Source organism: Medicago sativa, chromosome 6, assembly GCF_051527215.1.
Source record: "Medicago sativa cultivar Bolivia chromosome 6, Bolivia_mono, whole genome shotgun sequence".
Lineage (NCBI taxonomy): Eukaryota > Viridiplantae > Streptophyta > Magnoliopsida > Fabales > Fabaceae > Medicago > Medicago sativa.
The window spans coordinates 75,888,078-75,909,177 of NC_140754.1; the positions used below are offsets into that span (position 1 = coordinate 75,888,078).

A 21,100-nucleotide genomic window follows, 5' to 3' on the forward strand; every position below is an offset into this window, starting at 1 on the left:
TTTTGCTAAAAACATATTATTTTATTAAAATTTACTAAAAATAGTAGTACTTACATTTGAACTAGACATGTTATTCTAGAAATCCAAAAATCATTTGAAGAAGAGTATATAATTATTTTCCGATAAAAAAAGTTTTTATATACACTAATTTTTTTATGGAAGAGTATATATAATTTTTTTTTTCATAAAAAGCGTATATATACAAATTTTAATATTAGAAATTAGTGTGTGTCATACGCCGTATATTTTTAAACTAAAAAAAAATGCCATATATTTTTTATACTAAAGTAAATATAGTTTCATTGTCAAAAAACGCCATATATTGTTCCATGTGAAATCAAAATGATTTCTAGCCTTTTTTCTTTCCATCAAATTTTGTGCTTTCTTCCAAGTTAAGTCTTCTATGTTGAAAATGGTAAAGGAAATGATATTTTGGAGTGTAGCTATTAAAGTAATTAGCACGTTTACATCTCTATTGAAAAAATTCCTCTAAATTAAAATGAAGACAAAATTAAGTGAGGTATATTTTCGGTCAAAAAAAAAAAAAGTGAGGTATATTATTTGTACACTTATTTAGTTTTCAAATGACATATTTTTCCATGGGAAATCAAAATGTTTCCTTTTGTCTTTTTGAGATTACTAGCCTTTCTCTTTCCATCATATATTATATTTTCTTCTTAGTTTAGTCTTCTTATTAAGTAATTAACACTTTTTACATATACCTGCCCAAGTTGTACCTAAAATTAATTCTGTTTTTATGTTATACATTAAATTAAATTCCATTTTATTATAATATAGTATATTTATCAATTTTATAAATACTATACTATTTTTCTTACTTCCTTAGCCAGTTGGAACACCAAAGTCCACATGCATATGTCCAGCATGTGTTTTCTCCTATATATATATATATATATATATATATATATATATATATATATATATATATATATATATATATATATATATATATATATATATATATATAGACTCATGTGTGTAACCTCCCAAACCAAATTCAACACAATAACATTTGCATCAAACATTTGAAGAAATCCTCTCTTCCAATACCATCAAAACAATGGCTTACTGGTCAGCAGAAAATGCCACAAAGGCCTATCTCAGCACTATGAAAATGGTGAGTATTCTTCAATTTTTTCTTGTTACATTTTTTTCTACCTTGAGTACTTAAAATTCGCTGTTTGCGACCGATTTAATAACCAAAATGTTTCAGTGTGTCTAGTGATCGATTTAGCAATTTAGAGAGCGATTTGACCTTTTTTACTCTAACTGGATCGCTAAATCGGTCACTAAATCACAATTAATAAATTTTCATCTCTATTTTCTCATATGAACAGCAATTATTATTTTTTCTTTCCGATCTAATCTTTTGTTTTTTTTCAATAGGGTCAAAAGGCAAAGGAACCTGCTGTAGCTGAATTTATATCAGCAATAGCAGCTGGAAACAATGCACAATTAATGGTTGTAGCTTGTGCTGGTGCAGCAGATTCAACAACACTTGCATTAGTTGCTGCTGCTAATCAAACAAATGGCAAAGTAATATGCATTGTTCCTACCAACGAAGATCTAATCACATCGAAAAATATCCTAGGAGCGGCTTCTAATCTAGTTCAATTCATGATTGGAAAACGAGCACAAGAATTATTGGTCTTAAACAAAGCTGATTTTGTGTTAATTGATTGCAACCTTATGAATCATGAAGAGATTGTTAAATGTGTTCAATTTGGTTGTTGTAAACAAAAAGGTACAGTTGTAGTTGGTTACAATGCATTTAGTTCTAAAGGGTCATGGAGATCTTCTGGATCAAAAACTCAATTGCTTCCTATTGGACAAGGGTTGTTGGTGACAAGATTTGGAGAGAATAATGTTATTAGTCCTAAATTTGAATCTGGAATGAGTAACAGTCCTCGAAGTCGTTGGATTGTGAAGGTTGATAAATGTACTGGTGAAGAACATGTTTATAGAGTTAGACTTCCTCAAGGAAAAGTGATTTAAGCTTGATTACATTCATGTGGTTGTTTAGGGTGCCCAAGGTCAACTAGATTAGGATCTGGACAGTTGTTGGATCAAAATCGGACAAATTGTACTCCAACTTTGATAAATCGTGTTCAAAATGTATATAAGCGAATCAATCTTGATTTGACAGTTCATATCGGCAATGGTGTGACTGCAGAGAATTCGAACTCAAAAACCGATTCAACATTAATTTTTTTAGGAAATGTAATAGTGATCAATTTTGTATATTATAAGGAAACTAGGAGTGAGTCGTATTTCAATTCAATTGTACAAAGAAAACTATAGACATATATATTGCAAAAATTGGTTTAACTTTTTTTTTTCATCAGCTTTCACACTCCTTCTCGCTCCTCCTTAGCCGGAAGGGACACTCCTTCTACTATAAGTAACAGTCCTCCCGATGATGTAGTTGTAGAGGGACGAGCAGTCAATCACCAAGAACTTAATTTTCACGATCCTTCTCGTCATTCCTTGGTTGAAAATGACCAATAGTTCCACATACCCCTAGGGTTTTGTCGAGGAACTGTTAAATCCGTAGAGTTTGGATCCAACGTAAGGAGAGGGATTTTTATCTGTCACATGGAGAGCCTTGAATAGGCTAGTGTACATGATGTCACAAGAAGCCCTGGTTTCGACCATAATTTGGCGGACATCAAAGTTGTATGCTTGGACGAGCAAGGGGATTGCTGAGTTAGGAGCTCCACAAGAAAGCTCATCGTCATAGCATGCAAGAGGCGGTCGTCTAGCCGCCCGAGCAGAGGTGATGACTAGATGATTTATGTTCAACGTCTCTTCAAACTTCCCTTTAATGGTCCTGACTATAGCATTATTTATTCCTCCTCATATGATCACATTGATGGTGGGAAATTGTTCCCAAGTATAGGAGTAGGGGGTTACATCGACGTCCTCTGGGAGGTGGGGGATGTCTACCAATCAATCTATAACCATCACAATCGTTGGGTCCTCATCAACAACTAGCTCAACAACTTTCCTTTCAGGTGAGGCCTTTTTTGTGAATTGCCTTAGCCTACCTCGTTGTTTGAGGATTTCGATCACATATTTGAGGTGGATGGCAATCGTTAGTGGTGTGCCTGTGACACTTGTGGAAACGACAATATTTACCTTTATCTGGTCCTGCCTTCGATGGAGAATCCTTAGTTTACTTTATTTTTGATTCTTTCATGTTAGCGGAAGTGATCTCAGCAAGTATTTTATTCCATTGACACTGCGAGGGGTGTGTAGTCGACAAAATGACCAACATGTCATTTTCCTTCTCTAGCTGGTTTCCCTTCATTCTTTTTCTCTTGGAAGGGCTTTTTGAAAGACTCGGGTCTTCCTTCTTCGCTTTATTCAAATTATTATCGTACAACTTCTCCTCATACCTAATATATATATTTGATATCGTAAGGAACTCGCTGAGGGATACAGGCTCGTCGAGCTGGATGACCTTCTTGATATCAGTGCCTGGTCGAAGGCCCTTCTCGATCAGTTACTTTTTCATATTTTCTTCCGCTCCTCGGACTTGCATAACTTCTTGTTGAACTTTTGGATATAGTCTCGAAGAGGTTCCTTCTTTTCTTGTAATATAGCTTCGAGGGACACAACTGTTTTTGGTTGGGTCCTCAAAGCTATGAAGTGCGTGGTGAACTATGGCAAAGTTCATCCCAGGAGTTGATGAAGTTCCTCTTGAGATTTTTGTACCACGTCATGCAAAGACGGGAGGATGTGTACATGCAAAGACTGTGACACTCACGTAAGTAAAGAAAGAATATGGGGGCTTAGAATTGAATAGAATCATACTTTTAAGGAATGTTAAATGTCCCTTTATATAATGTGAAGTACAGGATCCGTTATAGGGCACTTCGTGACACTCGACAGTTACAGAATCGTGGAAATTATAACCGTCGAGCAAAATTCGCGGCAAGTGTGGGGAGGGTGGGGGGTCGTTACCATTCAGTTTGAATGAGTCTCCCGAAGTGCTACAAGTAGCCCCCCCGAGAGGTGGTCTATAAGGAGTAATTAACCCAAATGTGGTATTCAGTCGGATTGGTTTAGGCCTATTGAAATCGGGTCTTTTAAGTGTTTACTCGGTTCAAAACAATATATTTTAAAAATAATTATATGATATGTATTTTATTGTGTATCTAAATGATTATTATTTGGGGTTATGACTTATGATCGTAGAAGTATTTCTCGAGAGTGTTTCTCATCCCTCTTGTGGATATACCCAAAAAATATCGACCCAATAATCAATAAACCCAATTGTTTTCATATATTTTAGGACCTTCATGACATCAAATTGCAAAATTTAAGGTACTTTCGCTCCCTGTAATTTGACGAAATTTTGGTTTACCCCTTGTCATATCATCAATTTTGTACGGTCAAAATTCATTAAGGTTCAAAACCAAAGAATATTCAAATTACAGGTTGGAATCTAAACAAATATTTTTTTTTACAGAGAGGTAAATCAGAAACCGCTAACATTATAGGGGGTAAACATATATTAACCCTATATTTTATTCAGCAGATCCATCTACCCTTGTGGATCATTTTATTCCGTTTGATACCTCTTCAAGTTATGCAAAATCAAGGTGTTCTTTCATATTTTTGATCTGATTTGCTAGTACTTGAGTGATAATGATAGGCTTATTCGTAGCAAAGAAATATTCTCCACTTCAACTTTTGGAGAATATAAATCTTCTTTCCTTTTGGTGGTTTAAAGCCAAATTTATTGTTTTTCCTTATCAATTTCATAACTGGTGTCAAAACCCTTTTTTATGTTTGGGTATTGGCTAATGTCTGTTTGCAACCTGAACCGTCATAATATTCTTAAAAGGCTTAAAGGCCCTTAGAAAGGCTTAAAAGCCCTTATGGAGGGTTAAGCCCACTTCGGATGGGCTCTAAGAAGGGTAGGCGTGTCCTTTTTAGGACGCCGCCTTTCTTAGCTTCTGGAAGCTTCCAGAAGTCGCCTTAAACTGCCCGAAACAAACCAAAAGTACCAAAAACCCAGCTTCCTGGGGGCTGAAGGCATGCCAAAATAAGCCCACAAGAAGCCTATAAATACCACTCTTGAGATCACTCTCAAGGCATCCAATAATCAGTTCTAAAACCCTAGAATACGATTCTTAACCCTAAATTCCATTATTGTACTTTTTCAAGTACACCACCGTTGAACGCTTGCCGTATATTCTGGCTCTCTTTTCTAATACATCTTGTACTAGGAAGATACTCCGCTGGCAGTTATATATCTCACTTTAATCTCTTAAAAAAAAAAAAACCTTATATTTTGTGCGTTTCGACTATATATCTCTAAGAACCACACGTTCACATTTTATTTTATTTTCCCTACCTCTTATTAGATATTTTGTAGTTGATCAAGTGGAGATAACAGGGAAACCAGGGAAATTAATTTTGTAAGTTAATTAAATAAATGAAGAAAAAAATTCATTCAACCCTTCCCACGAGGTCCACCAATTAATTGCTTGCATCTTCACCAGCAAAATGAATTAAGAAATTAATCAGAAACCACTAGACAAAAAATAAAATCACAGGGTTCCCCTTGTTATCAATGTTTTTGGTAGAGGTAGCAACTTGATGTGATTTAAATCTATGTTTGGTTTTCCTATAGCAAACAGAATCATTCTGTACTTTTTAATTTAATGTAACATGGCCAGCTAATATTATTTATCTTACCTAATTAAAAATGATGTAAACTTTTATTTGAAATTTTGAAGATATATTGTTTGGTGTTGGCATGTCTCTAGGGTCTATCAATTCTAAATAGTTTAATTATTTGCGTGTGTATTTCTAATAATTGTATATCTTCAATGTAAATAATAATGGTTTCAATACATAGTATGCATAATTGCTAATGGAATCTGGCTATAAAGTTGGTCTATGTAGCTTTCGATAAAAAAATGGAATTTTATATATATATATATATATATATATATATATATATATATATATATATATATATATATATATATTGTGTGTTTAACAAAGATTCTTGTCTTTAATTATGACATGATCTTATGCAATAGACCAGACGAAAACTTAATTTTTGGCATATGTACCGATCATCATAAACAAAGACAAAATATAATATAACATGAAGATATTTTCCTTGAAAAAATATCACACTGAAATTATTTTCTCGATAAAATATCACCATGAAGATATTGTTGGGTCGCGAGGAAATCTCGATGAATTATAAAAGAGAATTTTAAGATAATATGTTTGTCTAAAACCTTAAGATATTAGATATATGTGTCATCTCATTTATATATCGATCAACATTACCTTTCCACCAAATATGAGACATCTAACTTATACTTCACACACAACAATCTTCTCTTCAAGTGTCAATCCATCCATTCATCTGGGTATGCTCTCCCTCAAACGAAAGCTTTTTCATCCACATACACATGCTCTGCCTTTGACACTCCACCAGCCTCCGCACTCTGTACCACCATTTTCAGGAAGAATTTCGATAAAAGGATTTGATCCCCTTTAGGTGAACCATTGACTATAATACCAGTTGTTGGGGGAGTCCTGATGAAAGTTTTAGTGTTTAGCCATGGATCAATAGATACAAATTATAGCATATCATCAGTAACAAAAGAAGGAACAAGAAATTGTGTACCTTTGAATTAGGTTGATGAAAAATAAATGTAGACAACCCCGACAACTATGAGAGGGATAACTACCCTCATTCCGTCTAGCTTTAGGTTTTCACAACACTGTTCAGAATAATTAACCGTTTAATGGGATGACGTTTAAATAGCTAAACGGCTGAGGGCAGGGACCTCTCATTGGGCTTATCTAAATGGTCCAACCCATCACGGTCCATTTAGTAACAATAGCCCAATCACACATATTCATCAACTAATTAGTGCTTAACACAATAGACCATAATTTATATTATAAGATTAACTTATAATAATTGATTATTGTCAATCCATAATTGATTAATTAAATAATTAATCCAACAAGTCCGGGCAGTGCTAGTAGCAGTAACTGAATAATGTTGCAGGATCACAAGAGAGGAAGGTAACATATCTGCATTCAAAGCCATAAAGCCTTAAGTATATTTGTCACCTTTCTTAATATAGATAACAATTAGGTTATTAACTCATTCATAGTTGATGTGAGACTAATCATTCACACTTGAATCCAACTTGGATTAAGATGTGGTTTCAAATTTTCTTTATGTAATTATTCTTAGCCCAGTATGATGATTCATCGAGCATCACTCATAACCCAACAATACTATCAAGGGCTTGGTCTAGCTTGATGGGAAAGCAAAAGTGGGACCTTTGGATCAAATATAGGATGTGTAAGACTCACAATTTAGGTAAAGATTGTTGGGTTCAAATTTGAGAGATTAGTCCCACATTGATTAAAATGAGTAATATATTGGATATGTAAGATATGTGACTCATATATGCATTAATGTTTTGGATTGAGAAATGATGTCTCATATTCTCCCTTATGTTTTTGCTCATTCACCGATCTTAAAAATGTGTGCATGAGTTAACTCACGTTGAACATTTTTCAGAGAATGAACAATTTTAAAAAGGAGAAGTGCAAATTTCCTTTTGTTGGTCTAAGAACATTATATATCGTTGTTGCTTCCAACGTTCTCCCTCACCTCCAATATAATAATAATAATAATAATAATAATAATAATAATAATAATAATAATAATAATAATATGAATAATAATAATACCTTTTATTAAAAAAAATACCTTCATATCATCATCATCATCATCATCATCATCATCATCTATTAAAGTCCGTTTGTTATAGTTTTTTTTTAAGAAAAAAACACGTTTTTAAAAAATAATAATCACTTTTAATAGTATTGCATCTGTTTGTTACAATTTAAAAAAAAAAAACTGAATCTAAAAAAAATCTAAAACCAACTTCAAATGAGATAGTATTGCATCTGTTTGTTACAATTAAAAAAAAAACCGAATCTAAAAAAAATCTAAAACCAACTTCAAACGAGAACCTGTTAAGAGTAGTTTCTTATAAAATATATTTTTTTAGAAGAAAGAGAAAATAAGGGTCAAAATATTGAACTAATTTTGTAACAAAAAATATTTTTTATATAGTTGTATCTAAACAAAATAAATTACTTTTTAAAAAAATTGATTTTTATCACGATAAACAAACTCAAAATAGATTTTCATATTTTATAAAATCTCTAAAATTTAATCTCTAAATTATTTAATGTCAAAATCACTTTTAATTTAATCCGTAACAAGCTCTTTGAAAATAAGATTACTATGACTCAAGCTCGATATGAAAAGACAACTTTCTCTCTCTAGAAAAATCTCTCTGCCTTCTCTTTACACAAACACAGCCGCCTCTTACTCATCCTTTCCCTTCCCTCAATCCAACCTCAAGCTAACACGATGTAGCTTCTACAATGAGGTGAGGTGTCGATCAACGGTGGCCATCTGCATCACCTCGCTTGCGTTGCTCCCGGTGGCCACAACGCCGGTGGTTTCTCACGGTGGTAGTTTTCCGATCTATGGGTTCTCTCATTTTCTCCTTCCGGTGACCGTCGTCTCCATTGTTTAATCCTCCTCCGTCGTCGTCCTTTGGATTGTCGCTGTCTGCAAGGAACAAGGTGGTTGTGAATCTAGATCCGAGTTGGTGACTGTTTGGCTTCGTAAATCCAAGGTTGTTGTGTTTGGGTTTGGGTTCTGTTCGGATTTGCCATGGGTTTTGGTGTGAGATCTCGGTGGGTCACTGGATGCCGCTGTCTGCTCAGCCGTGTTGTGTTTTCTGTCATCTGTTTGTATCATGTTTTTTCTTGTATTGTTCCGTTTTGTTGTTTGTTTTAATGTTTTTGTTTCAGATCAGAGATTTCAGGTGGTATTAGATGTGGCCTTTTTGTAGTGGTTCGACTTTGTAAACCTGAAAGGTTCTGTTCTTTTAAAACTGTAAGGGTTGTTTCTTTGAAACCGGTTGAGTTTTTGGTCCTGGACTTGATTCTCTGATATTTCAGGTCGGTTGAGATCTGCAGGTTTCAAGACTTTAGGGTAGCCACCTCTCCGGTATTGTCCTGTTATCCATTTCAATCTTTATGATTGTTATCAGACTATATGCTTAAAAGAGCGTTTATACCTCCTGTTTGTTTAGGGGGTTGCTGGTACGTGGATCGTAATACCGTGTTGGCGGTCAATCCATTCATCTTTTATGAATCCTTTTTTTCTTACGGACATTCACTCATCATATTTTTTTGTAACTTGGTTTCGTGTTTGTACGCAAATCCGCTTGGTTACGCCTTTGAGGAGTGTTGGTTTTGTTGGGATTAATTAAAGTTGATCTACCGGGTCTGTATTATCTTGTTTTATTTCAATTTGGGTTGTACCTGGGTCAGGTCCAATGTCCCCCAGTCTCTGTATCTAATTTTTTTTTATTTTATATATGTATTTTCCATTTTGCTTAAAAGAAAATAAAAATTCTGGATATGAAAAAAGATGTATGCATATGCTAATAAAATGGCCATTAGTCAATTTGTCTTTTAATAAAACTAATAGAAACAACTAAGAGATGTTGAAAGAGTTGATAATACGACTCTCATAAAAAAGAACCGGATTTAATTTATGAAGTTGTCAATTTTGAAAGTAGCCCAATGTTGATAAAAAAAAAAAAATTGTTCCCATAACTCAGTTGGCAGGGACATGCATTGTTATATGTAGGGGCTAGAGTTCGAACCCCAGACAACCCACTTATTCAGTTTAAAAAAGGTGAACCCACTAGACAACTTGACAAAAAAAACCTTAAATCTTCTGTGGCTAAATTGATGATTAGTACTATACAGATATCTTTGTGTTGTGTCTTTGTACTAGCAGGACAATAGAACTACTTCAGAAGAATATATTGGTACTATTATAATAATTGTGATTCAGATCTTTTTTTTCTTCTTTCTATTAAAGTATTAAAGGGTTAATTAAGTAAATGATCTCTATAAAGATTTAAAATTTGGTTTTAACTCCTATAAAAAATTTACACTTTCTAACCTTGTATCATTTTCCTTTGCATTTTTAGGGACATAAAATATTATTTTTTTGAACAAGCCAAAATGGAATATATTAAATTACCAAAGGTGGTTCATCTCGCACAAGATGTGCAAAAGAGAACACCCAACACAACACAAGTTACAGTTTGAATTCAAAAGCAAAAACGAACAACAGAAGAAAGCAAACAAAAAGCTACATCAGTACACCCACACACAATAAAGGATGTCGCCCCCAGTCGTTATAACAGAAGGCCAAGCTGGGCATATTGGCCTTTAGCCAAATAAAAGACATATACTTGACCTTGTCTGCTAAACGATCAGATGTCAGTAACTTATGCTGAAAAATCCTGTTATTTCTTTCCTTCCATATAACCCAGACACAAGCATGCCAAATTACTGTCAGAAAAGAATGAGTAACCCTTGATAAACCTGCCAACTGACCGAAATGCTGAAGGTGATCACCAATTGTAGCTGGAGCTATAAAAGAAATGCCAACCCACTGATATACATAGTGCCACACGGAACCGAAGATGTCACATCAAAGTAGAAGATGCTCCGCAGTCTCAGCAGATCCGCACCCCCCAATGCAAGAAGTGCCATCCTGATCAATAATTCCCCTACGAAGAAGGTTATCTCGAGTTGGCAATCGATCACGAAGGAGCCTCCAAGTAAACACAGCGACCTTAAGAGGAACTTGCCTTTGCCACACAACATCGAACCTACCCCGATCAAGAGCGTTAACGGGTGTCGTAATGTACTGATATGCCCCCTTTACGGAGTAACCGGCAACAGGATCAAGGAGCCACCGCCATCTGTCCAGAATAGTGTCCTGCAAAACAATATCATGTAGCAAGAAAGAACAATCTGTAACGGACTCCTCCTCCCAAGCCAGAAGGCGCCTCCTCCACTCCCAGGCACCACCACCATCCACCCACCCCCTACTCTCCATCTCCTTCACCGTCACCCACTTGTCAACGGCTAAGTCAAATAAGCGTGGGAATTGCACCCTTAAAGGCACTCCTCCCACCCAGTTATCAATCCAAAAAAATGTGCTATCACCTCTGCCTACCACCCTGCGCACATTATCACCAAACCAGTCCCCCACACCTATACCGACTCCCTGGCGAAAGCTAGACATCATCCGCCACCACTTCGAACTCTCCCGACCCCCTTCTTTCAACCGCCCACCCTCCTCCCCGTACCTAGCCTTTAAGACCCGGTACCATAAACCCTCCCTATCAACCAACATACGCCAACACCACTTTCCTAACAAAGCAATATTAAATTCTCTTAATCTTCTGACACCTAAACCTCCCTCCTCCCTCGGTAAACAAACAGAGTCCCAATCAACCCAAAAAAATTTTATAAATAAAGATTCGATAGAAGAAATTATACCTGTGGGGGGCCTTGAAGAAGGAAAGAAAGTAAACCGGAAGAGATGACAGGACATATTTTAGGAGAATCAGACGACCACCAAACGAGAGAAATTTGCTTTTCCAGTTCGACAATCTAGAGATAATGTTGTTCACAATCGGTTTCCAAAAATCCAACCTACGAGGATCCCCTCCGATAGGAAGGCCCAAATACACAAAGAGAAGAGTCCCAACTCGACAATTCAACAAAAGAGATGCCTCATTCAACCAAGAATCAGATACATTCACTCTAGTCAATAATTTTTTTTGGAAATTCACCTTAAGACCAGACTTATGTTCGAAAATCAATAGCACAACCCGTATATACCGCACATTCGCCCAACATTTATTGCCAATAATCAAAGTGTCGTCAGCAAATTGTAAATGAGAAAGACAAAGTTCAGTACCTCGACCCACATGATAACCGTGAAACAGTCCTGCCTCCACTAACGATGACATTAGAACATGAAAACCTTCAGCAGCCAGCAGAAAAAGAAACGGAGACAAAGGGTCACCTTGTTGAAGACCTCTCTTGATGGGAAACTCATCAGTGGGACAACCATTAACCAACACCGAAGCTGTGGCCGTACCGACACATTCTGACATCCACTTCCTCCACAATGTTGGGAAGTTCATTTGAACCATTACTGCCTCCAGGTATTTTAAGTCAACCGAGTCGTAAGCTTTTTCAAAATCAACCTTAAAGAGCAACATTTCCTTATCAAGGCGACGCGCATCGTCAACCGCCTCATTCGCCACCAAAATACCATCTAAAATCTGCTTCCCCTTAACAAAAGCTGACTGGGAATCTGAGACCACACTTCCAATAACCGCACGTAATCTGTTGGCAAGAATCTTGGCCAAAACCTTGTACAGACATCCCACCAAGGATATAGAATGAAAGTCATTTAATCTTTGAGGACTGACAACCTTGGGAATAAGAGAAATAAAAGTGGCATTTACCCCCTTGGTCAACCTCCCATTTTGATGAAATTCAGACACAAAACGCAGAAAGTCCTCCTTCAACTCTGCCCAAAATTGCTTTATAAACCCAAAACTAATCCCGTCCAGCCTTGGGCACTTAAAATTGTCGCAGTCCCAGACCGCCTGTTTCACCTCATCCATTGTAAAAGGTCGAATAAGATTACTCGACTCTGCCCCAGTCAAACGGTTAAATTGTAAATTTTCCACCCCTGGCCTGTCCATACGTAAGGCTTTGTAATGAGATGAAAAATGAGAATAAACAGCTTCACGGATATTTTGAACCCCCTCAACTTGGACACCATTAACCTGTAATAACTGTATAACATTGTGACGCCTCCTAGAAGACATGACCCCATTAAAAAATCTTGTGTTAGCATCACCCTCCTTTAACTAGTTGAGACGCGCCTGTTGCCACCTTATACTTGTCTGTATTCGCGACAATGAATGCAAATTCACAGACAATTCATTGAGTTCAGCCACTTCCTCCTCCATAAGGGCGTCTGTCTCTCCCTTGATGTCTAGATATGACATCTAATCCTTAACCACAAAACATTTGCTCTCCAGATTCTGAGAATGTCTCTGATGCCACTCCTTTAAGCTACCTTTTATCAACTTCAGGTTCTCTTTCAAGACAAAGCCACCCCAACCATTAATATGAAGAGAACTCCATTTGTCCCGGACAAATTGAGAATATCCAGGAAAATCGGCCCAACATTTTAACATACGAAGCGGACGCGGTCCCCAATTGGCGTCATCAACTGACAACACCAACGGAACGTGATCGGAGAGGCCCCGTTGATTTGCCACCTGAACACTATTCGGCCAAACAGAACACCAGTTTACTGACAACAAAAACCTATCCAAACGGCTCATCGAGTACCCATCGCCACGATACCAAGTGAATAATCTCCCACAAATAGGCAAATCCACCAAAGAACCATCATCGGTGAATTTATTGAAAATGTCGGAATCATGTTGACGAAAAGTAGTACCCCGGCCTTTCCTCTCCTCAATTTATCTGACAGAGTTAAAGTCACCGCAAAGGCACAAATTTGCATTATTGTTGTGCATAACAAAAGGCAATAGTGTATCCCACAATAATTGTTTTGCTTGCGTGTCACAAGGTGCATACACATTTGCAATAATGAATTCATGACCAGTCTGAATAACCCGCCCACAAATCACCAACACATGAGGGAACCTGGATGTCGACCAAACATCAACAAAATTACGATCCCACGCCGTCAAAATACCACCAGACGCCCCGACTGACGGTTGAAAAGAAAACCCCACCGACGGTTTCGACCATAAGGACTGAAGCAACAAATCATCAACTATAGTTAACTTAGTTTCTTGTAAACATAAAACATATGGCTTTTTCTCAGACAACATCCTCCTCACCTCGCTTCGCTTCTCAAAACCACCTAAACCCCTCACATTATAAGAAATAATCCTCATTTTTACCAACCTGCACCCCAATCACAACCACCAAACAATACCTACTGGCTACCGCCTCCACTCCCTCCAGACTCCTCTTTCGTCAAAATGATGATGGAAAATTTAACAGAGATTACAAATATTGATAGAAAAGTTTACAAAGGTTGAAAAGTGCGATTTTTTTTTACGGATTTAAAATGTAACTCAAGATGATGGAAAATTTAACAGAGATTACAAATATTGATAGAAAAGTTTACAAAGGTTGAAAAGTGCGATTTTTTTTTTTACGGATTTAAAATGTAACTCAAGATGATGGAAAATTTAAAAGAGATTACAAATATTGATAGAAAAGTTTACAAAGGTTGAAAAGTGCGATTTTTTTTTACGGATTTAAAATGTAACTCAAGATATTTTTCTTGCATCTAATACTAAAAAATTTATCTTGAACATGAGCTGAGTTAGAAACGAACATGATAAGATAAAAAATTGATTTATATAAAATATAGGTGACAATTTCTTATTCAAGGTTGAGGCAATATCAAGCCTTAAGGTTAATTTCAATAAGAGTATGTTGGTTGGTGTTAATGTGATTTTTTCTTGGTTTGTTAAGGTTGTTTCTGTTTTGAATTGTAAAACTAGGCACATTTGTTTCCTTCATCTGAGGCTTCCTATAAGTGGTGATTCCCGTAATATGAATTTATGGCAACCACCCCTTGACCATATTATATCTAGATTGTTGAGTTGGTAGAGCAGAGACATATCTTATTTGGGTGGTCGATTGGTTTTTCTGAAGTCTGTTTATTGTCCTCTCTTTCGGTCTTCCCTCTTTCCTTCTTCAAAGCTCCCACATGTATCATTTTCTATCAAATCTATTTTTAATTGTTTTTTATGAGGGGGAAGTGAGGATGTTAGGAAAATTTCTTGCATAAATTGAAATATTGTTTGTTATAATAAAGAGAAAGGACGTTTGGGGGTTAGGCGGTTAAGGGAGTTCAATATGACTTTGTTAGGTAAATGGTGGTTGAGGTTGAAGGAGGAGCGTGGTGGTTTGTGGTTTAGAGTATTGAGAACTAGGTTTCGGGATGTTGACCACTTTTTACACTTAAAGGGGGGAGATAGAGTGTGGTGGAGCAATTTAGTTAGTATTGACCGTGGTGTTGGCACATATGTAGGAACTATGATTGATGATAATTCTTTGTGTGAGTTAGAGGTAATTCCATATTATTTTGGTGGGGTCCTTGGTTGGAAGGAGTAAGAGTAACTTTGAAAGATAGGTTCAATTTCCTTTTTGAGCTTTTTGATAACAAGATGGTTACGGTGGTTGAGATGATGCTTTTAGGGTAGGGTAAGGGTGGTGAGGTCTGGAAGTGGCGTGGAAGGTAATGAACATGGGAGGAGGAGCAGTTGAGGGAGTGTAGTGATTTGATGAATTTTATTATTTTGTAGGATGATATTAATGACAGGTGGAGGTGGAATTTGCACTATTCAAAAAAAAATTTTGAACAAACTAAAATGATATATATATATATATATATATATATATATATATATATATATATATAATCAAAAGTGAATCACCCCGCACAAGGTGTGCAAAAGGTGAAACAACAAAAAGTATTTACAACAAAAACAGCCTCATGAAATCAGAAACCAACAAAAAACAGTAAGCAGTAAACTAATGGAGACCCATACACAACATGGGGTGTTTCCACCAATCATGGTAACTGTAACTGAAAGCGGCCTGTTTTGATTTCAACCACAAGAATGAATTCAGCTTGATTTTTTCAAGAAGAGTAGAAGGAACTGACACCGCATTATTGAAGACTCGGTTGTTACGCTCCTTCCAAATCACCCAAACAGAAGCAAACCAAATCACCCTAAGATAAGAGTGTATGATTCTAGGCATACCCGCCATATTAATAAATAGAACAAAGTGATGTCGAAGCTCACCACCAAGAGCCATCGAGATGCCTAGCCAATGTAACACAAGAGACCAAAGAGAGCTAACAGTTGCGCAATCCAGAAACAAATGCTTTGAAGTTTCCAAATTACCACAAAAATTCGAACACGCCATGTCAGATGCTGGGATGCACCTCCGTCTTACCAAATTATCTTTAGTAGGCAATCTGTCATGAACGAGTCGCCAAACAAACAAGGAGACCTTTGAAGGAATGCACCTATGCCAAACATCATCAACCAAATTACGATCAACAGTTGTCCCTGTGGTAGTAATAAGATGATATGCTCCGCGAACCGAATAACCATGAATAACCAAAAATCAAAAATTTACACCATCAACAGTGCTTATAATTTTCTTGATCAATCAACAACTCAACATAACATTGCAATTGACAATCTGGTAGTTTGCAATAAAGACATTCGTCTAAAAGTCAATTTTTGTGTGTGGCGTCTTCTTCTCGACCGCCTTCCAACGAATGATAATTTGTTCAAGTGAGGGGTGATTCCAGGAACTTCTCAATCTTGTGTGGGAGGGTGAGGTAATCTAGAGTGCACGGCTCATCTTTTTATTCACTGTGACTTTTTCCTATAAATATGCATCACTCTTTCCGATTGGTTAAGCTTCTTCATGCTTAATTTGTTTCGTATTTCAGATCATTTAGATCAGTTCGAGTCCTTCAGAAGTTTCTCAAAATGCAAGCGTGACATTATTTGTTTAATTTGGTTTTCTAAAAAAAATAAAATTGTTATACCATGGTAACAAAAAATTTAACTAGCAATAGAGCTGCCTCAATAAGAATGCCTTAATTCACTACTTCACATTGTAGAAAATCCAAATTGGAAACTGCCATCTTGTTTCCTAAAGTCTTTAAACAGATTTGCGTTTAATTAACTCCTAAACTGTCTTGTCCTTTTATACACATTAGTTCATACATGCATCATGAATATTGAACGTGAGTAGGTTTAGCTTAACTTTTATTAAGAAAATCTCAACTTTGTTTAATCTTCTATCAGCCTAGCTACCATTAAAATGTATTTTATTTCACGCTTTATATTGATTCAGGAAGCACACACCTAAGTTCCAATTGGTTGACATAGAAACTAACAAAATTCTTTGGTATTTTTAAAGATGGACCTTCATCATTTTTAATGAAAATGAATTTATAATAATAAAAAATAGAGAACAACAATAAAAAAAAATTCTTATTTTCTTAATTTTATTAAAATTTACTAAAAATAGAATATAATTAGACATGTCATTCTAGAAATCCAAAAATCATTTGAAGATAAGTATATAATTATTTTCCGTTAAAAAAAGTTTATGTATACACCAATTTTTTTTTTTTTTTTGGAAGAGTACATATAATTTTTTTTTTTCCATAAAAGAGTGCATATACTGATTCTAATATTAGAAATTATTGTGTATATATATGTATATATACACACACTAATTATTTTTTAAGATATAAATTTTTCCATGAAAAAAGGTAAAAACTAGTTTTCATATGCAGTATATTTTTAAACTAAAAAAGAATGCCATAATTTTTTATACTAAAGTAAAATATAGATTGTTTCATTGTAAGAAAAAAAAAACCATATATTGTTCCATGTGAAATCAAAATGATTTCTAGCCTTTTTTTTCTTTCCATCAAATTTTGTGCTTTCTTCCAAGTTAAGTCTTCTATATTGAAAATGTTAAAGAGAATGATATTTTGGAGTGTAGCCAATTAAGTAATTAGCACTTTTACATCTCTATTAAAAAAGATCCTTTAAATTAAAATGAGGACAAAATAAAGTGAGGTATATTTATACACTTACTTAGTTTACAAATGACACGTATTTTTCTATGGGAAATAAAAAAAATTCCTTTTGTCTTTTTGTGATTACTACGCCTTTTCTTTCCATCATATATTGTATTTTCTTCATAGTTAAGACTTTTTTTTTTCCTTCATAGTTAAGTCTTATGTTGACAAAAAAGACTTTTACATTTTTTTGTTGACAAATTAACACTTTTTACATAAACCTGCCCAAGTTGTACCTAAAATTAGTTCTGTTTTTTTGTTTTACATTAAATTAAATTCCATTATATTATAATATAGTATATTTATTATGGGGCTGTTAACTTGCACCCACCTAAAAACACTAAGGTGCAAGTTAACAAGCTGCACCTACTAGTTATTTACCAAATCACCCATGTTTTTATATTATAAACAAATATTATTTATGCTATTTACAAAAATGTCCTTTTAATTAAAATAAAGTTTAATAGAGACAAAATGGTGTTTTAGTAAAGTACAAGTAGGTGCAACTTGTTAACTTGCACCTTAGTGTTTTTAGGTGGGTGCAAGTTAACAGCCCCCACTGTTAACTTGCACCCACCTAAAAACACTAAGGTGCAAGTTAACAAGCTGCACCTACTAGTTATTTACCAAAACACCCATGTTTTTCTATTATAAACAAATATTATTTATGCTATTTACAAAAATGTCCTTTTAATTAAAATAAAGTTTAATAGAGACAAAAGGGTGTTTTAGTAAAGTACAAGTAGGTGCAGCTTGTTAACTTGCACCTTAGTGTTTTTAGGTGGGTGCAAGTTAACAGCCCCATTTATTATTTTTATAAATAATATACTATTTTCCTTCACTTCCTTAGCCAAGTGAAACACCACATGCATATGTCCGGCATATGTTTTCTCCTATATATACACACACACATATGTGTAACCTCCCAAACCAAATTCAACACAATAACATTTGCATCAAACATTTGAAGAAATCCTCTCTTCCAATACCATCAAAACAATGGCTTACTGGTCAGCAGAAAATGCCACAAAAGCCTATCTCAGCACTATGAAAATGGTGAGTATTCTTCAATATTTTCTTGTTACATTTTTTTCTACCTTGACTATTTAAAATTCGATATTTTTTGACCGATTTAATAACCAAAATGTTTCAGTGTCTAGTGATCGATTTAGCAATTTAGAGAGGGATTTGAAAAACATCGCCAACCATTAGTTGTTAATGTTAACGACTAATTTGACATTTTTTACTCTAACTCAATCGCTAAATCAGTCACTAAATCACCATTTATAAATTTTCATCTCAATTTTTCTCATACTTTTCTGATCTAATTGTTATTTTTCAATAGGGTCAAAAGGCAAAAGAACCTGCTGTAGCTGAATTTATATCCGCAATAGCAGCTGGAAACAATGCACAATTAATGGTTGTAGCTTGTGCTGGTGCAGCAGATTCAACAACACTTGCATTAGTGGCTGCTGCTAATCAAACAAATGGCAAAGTAATATGCATTGTTCCTACCAACGAAGATCTAACCACATCGAAAAAAATCCTAGGAGTAGCTTCTAATCAAGTTCAATTCATGATTGGAAAAGGAGCACGAGAATTATTGGTGTTAAACAAAGCTGATTTTGTGTTAATTGATTGCAACCTTATGAATCATGAAGAGATTGTTAAATGTGTTCAAATTGGTTGTTGTAAACAAAAAGGTACAGTTGTTGTTGGTTACAATGCATTTAGTTCTAAAGGGTCATGGAGATCTTGTGGAACAAAAACTCAATTGCTTCCTATTGGACAAGGGTTGTTGGTGACAAGATTTGGAGAGAATAATGCTATTAGTCCTAAATTTGAATCTGAAAGGAGTAATAGTCCTCGAAGTCATTGGATTGTGAAGGTTGATAAATGTACTGGTGAAGAACATGTTTATAGAGTTAGACTTCCTCAAGGAAAAGTGATTTAAGTTTTATTACATTAGTGGTTATTTTGGGGGGAAAAGGTCAACTAGATTAGGATCTGGACCGTTATTGGATCAAAATCGAACGAATTGTACTCCTAATTTGATATATCGTGTTCAAAATGTGTGGTGGAACATAAATGGGTCAATCTTGATTTGACAGTTCATATCGATAATGGTGTGATCGCAGAGAATTCAAAATCAGCAACTGATTCTACATTTAATTTTTTGGGAATAGGAAATATTGATCAATTTTGTTCTATTATAAGGAAACTAGGAGTGAGTTTAATTTCAATTCAATTGTACAAAGAAAACTATATACATATATATTAAAAAAATTGATTTAATTTTTTTCTCTTCATGTTTTACATATATTCTAAATTAAAAGAGATGAAATGCAATCTTTATAGACTTAATATTGTCCTTGTTTTCTTTGTAACACATGGAACGGCCACTAGTCCACAACAAAATACATCTAACAAAAAACTTCCTTGATATTGAGCACAAAGGTACATGAAAATCTTGAAAAGAAACTCTTGTATGTTTTTCTATTGGAAATTGAGTTTAACTCGAAAATTGGAATGTTATGATTCTTGACCAGTTACTATTTGAATTAGTCCTTTGGTAAGATACAAAGTTTTGTGATTACAAATATAAGGTGTTTGTACATTCTCTCAAAAAAAAAAATAAGGTTTCTCTCAAAAAAAAAAAAAAAAGGTGTTAGTAATGATGTATGTGGTCCACAATATGAATTATATACATTTTTTTTTTGAAAGAAAATTATATACATCTTTAATTGAATGAACCTAAAAAGTCAAATTTACTTATAATCAGCAACCGAGGGAGTACATTAAGTGTGGCGGAGGCTGAGCTTCTTTCCTTTTTTTTTTTTTGTTACAAGATGCTGAGTTTCTTTCGAATGAATTAATTGTTTACATTGTTAGTCCAATTAATACAGGGTCAATTATTGATGGATATGACTTTTTTAAGTGTCGTGGAACTCACATATCATGTGAAAGAAACACCTAATAAGACATCCGCTTGAAGCAAGGTACATGTAACAGCCTGTACCGCATACATCTAACACTTTGAGTACGTTAAGGTATAATACTCCGATCTTATTTATAAGAAAAAATTGACTTTTTAAATTTATTGTAGAATTAATGTATCTTGTCTAAATTATAAATCGAATACGTCATTTATACAATAAATCAAAAAAGTCAAATGTTTCTTATAAAAAGAACCAGAGTATTCCTTTAGTTGCATAAATTATTTATTTGCAAACAATTTAATTAGCATTCAAGTTTCCTGAAGCTCACACATCTTAAATGTGGAGAAGTAAGGTATCTAGGTTCAAACCTTAGCCAATACTTATGCAATCATATATTCTGTAATGTCCCCATCAACTGATCTAAACTCACGAGTACAATACTTATTTTATTCTATTGGAAATATATTTTGTGCAAGTTGCATGTATCCCT

The 21,100-nt window shown here is 34.8% G+C and overlaps 3 protein-coding genes across 3 annotated transcripts; 2 read left to right on the forward strand and 1 right to left on the reverse strand.

The window, feature by feature from the left end:
• Nucleotides 1–1,003: 1,003 nt before the first annotated feature.
• On the forward strand, nt 1,004–2,356 carry LOC146916870 (uncharacterized). Its single transcript, XM_085717142.1, has 2 exons — nt 1,004–1,138; nt 1,408–2,356. The coding sequence occupies exons 1-2, from the start codon at nt 1,082–1,084 to the stop codon at nt 2,014–2,016; spliced, it is 666 nt and encodes a 221-aa protein (XP_085573268.1). The 5' UTR covers nt 1,004–1,081; the 3' UTR covers nt 2,017–2,356.
• Nucleotides 2,357–13,004: 10,648 nt separating this feature from the next.
• LOC146916871 (uncharacterized) lies at nt 13,005–13,931 on the reverse strand. Its single transcript, XM_085721760.1, has 2 exons — nt 13,584–13,931; nt 13,005–13,478 (listed from the first exon to the last, which is right to left on the reverse strand). Exons 1-2 carry the CDS (start codon nt 13,929–13,931, stop codon nt 13,005–13,007), a joined length of 822 nt encoding a protein of 273 aa, XP_085577886.1.
• A 4,639-nt stretch (nt 13,932–18,570) lies between these two features.
• Nucleotides 18,571–19,966, forward strand: LOC146916872 (uncharacterized). Its single transcript, XM_085718754.1, has 2 exons — nt 18,571–18,727; nt 19,017–19,966. Exons 1-2 carry the CDS (start codon nt 18,671–18,673, stop codon nt 19,623–19,625), a joined length of 666 nt encoding a protein of 221 aa, XP_085574880.1. The 5' UTR covers nt 18,571–18,670; the 3' UTR covers nt 19,626–19,966.
• The last annotated feature ends 1,134 nt before the right edge of the window (nt 19,967–21,100 follow it).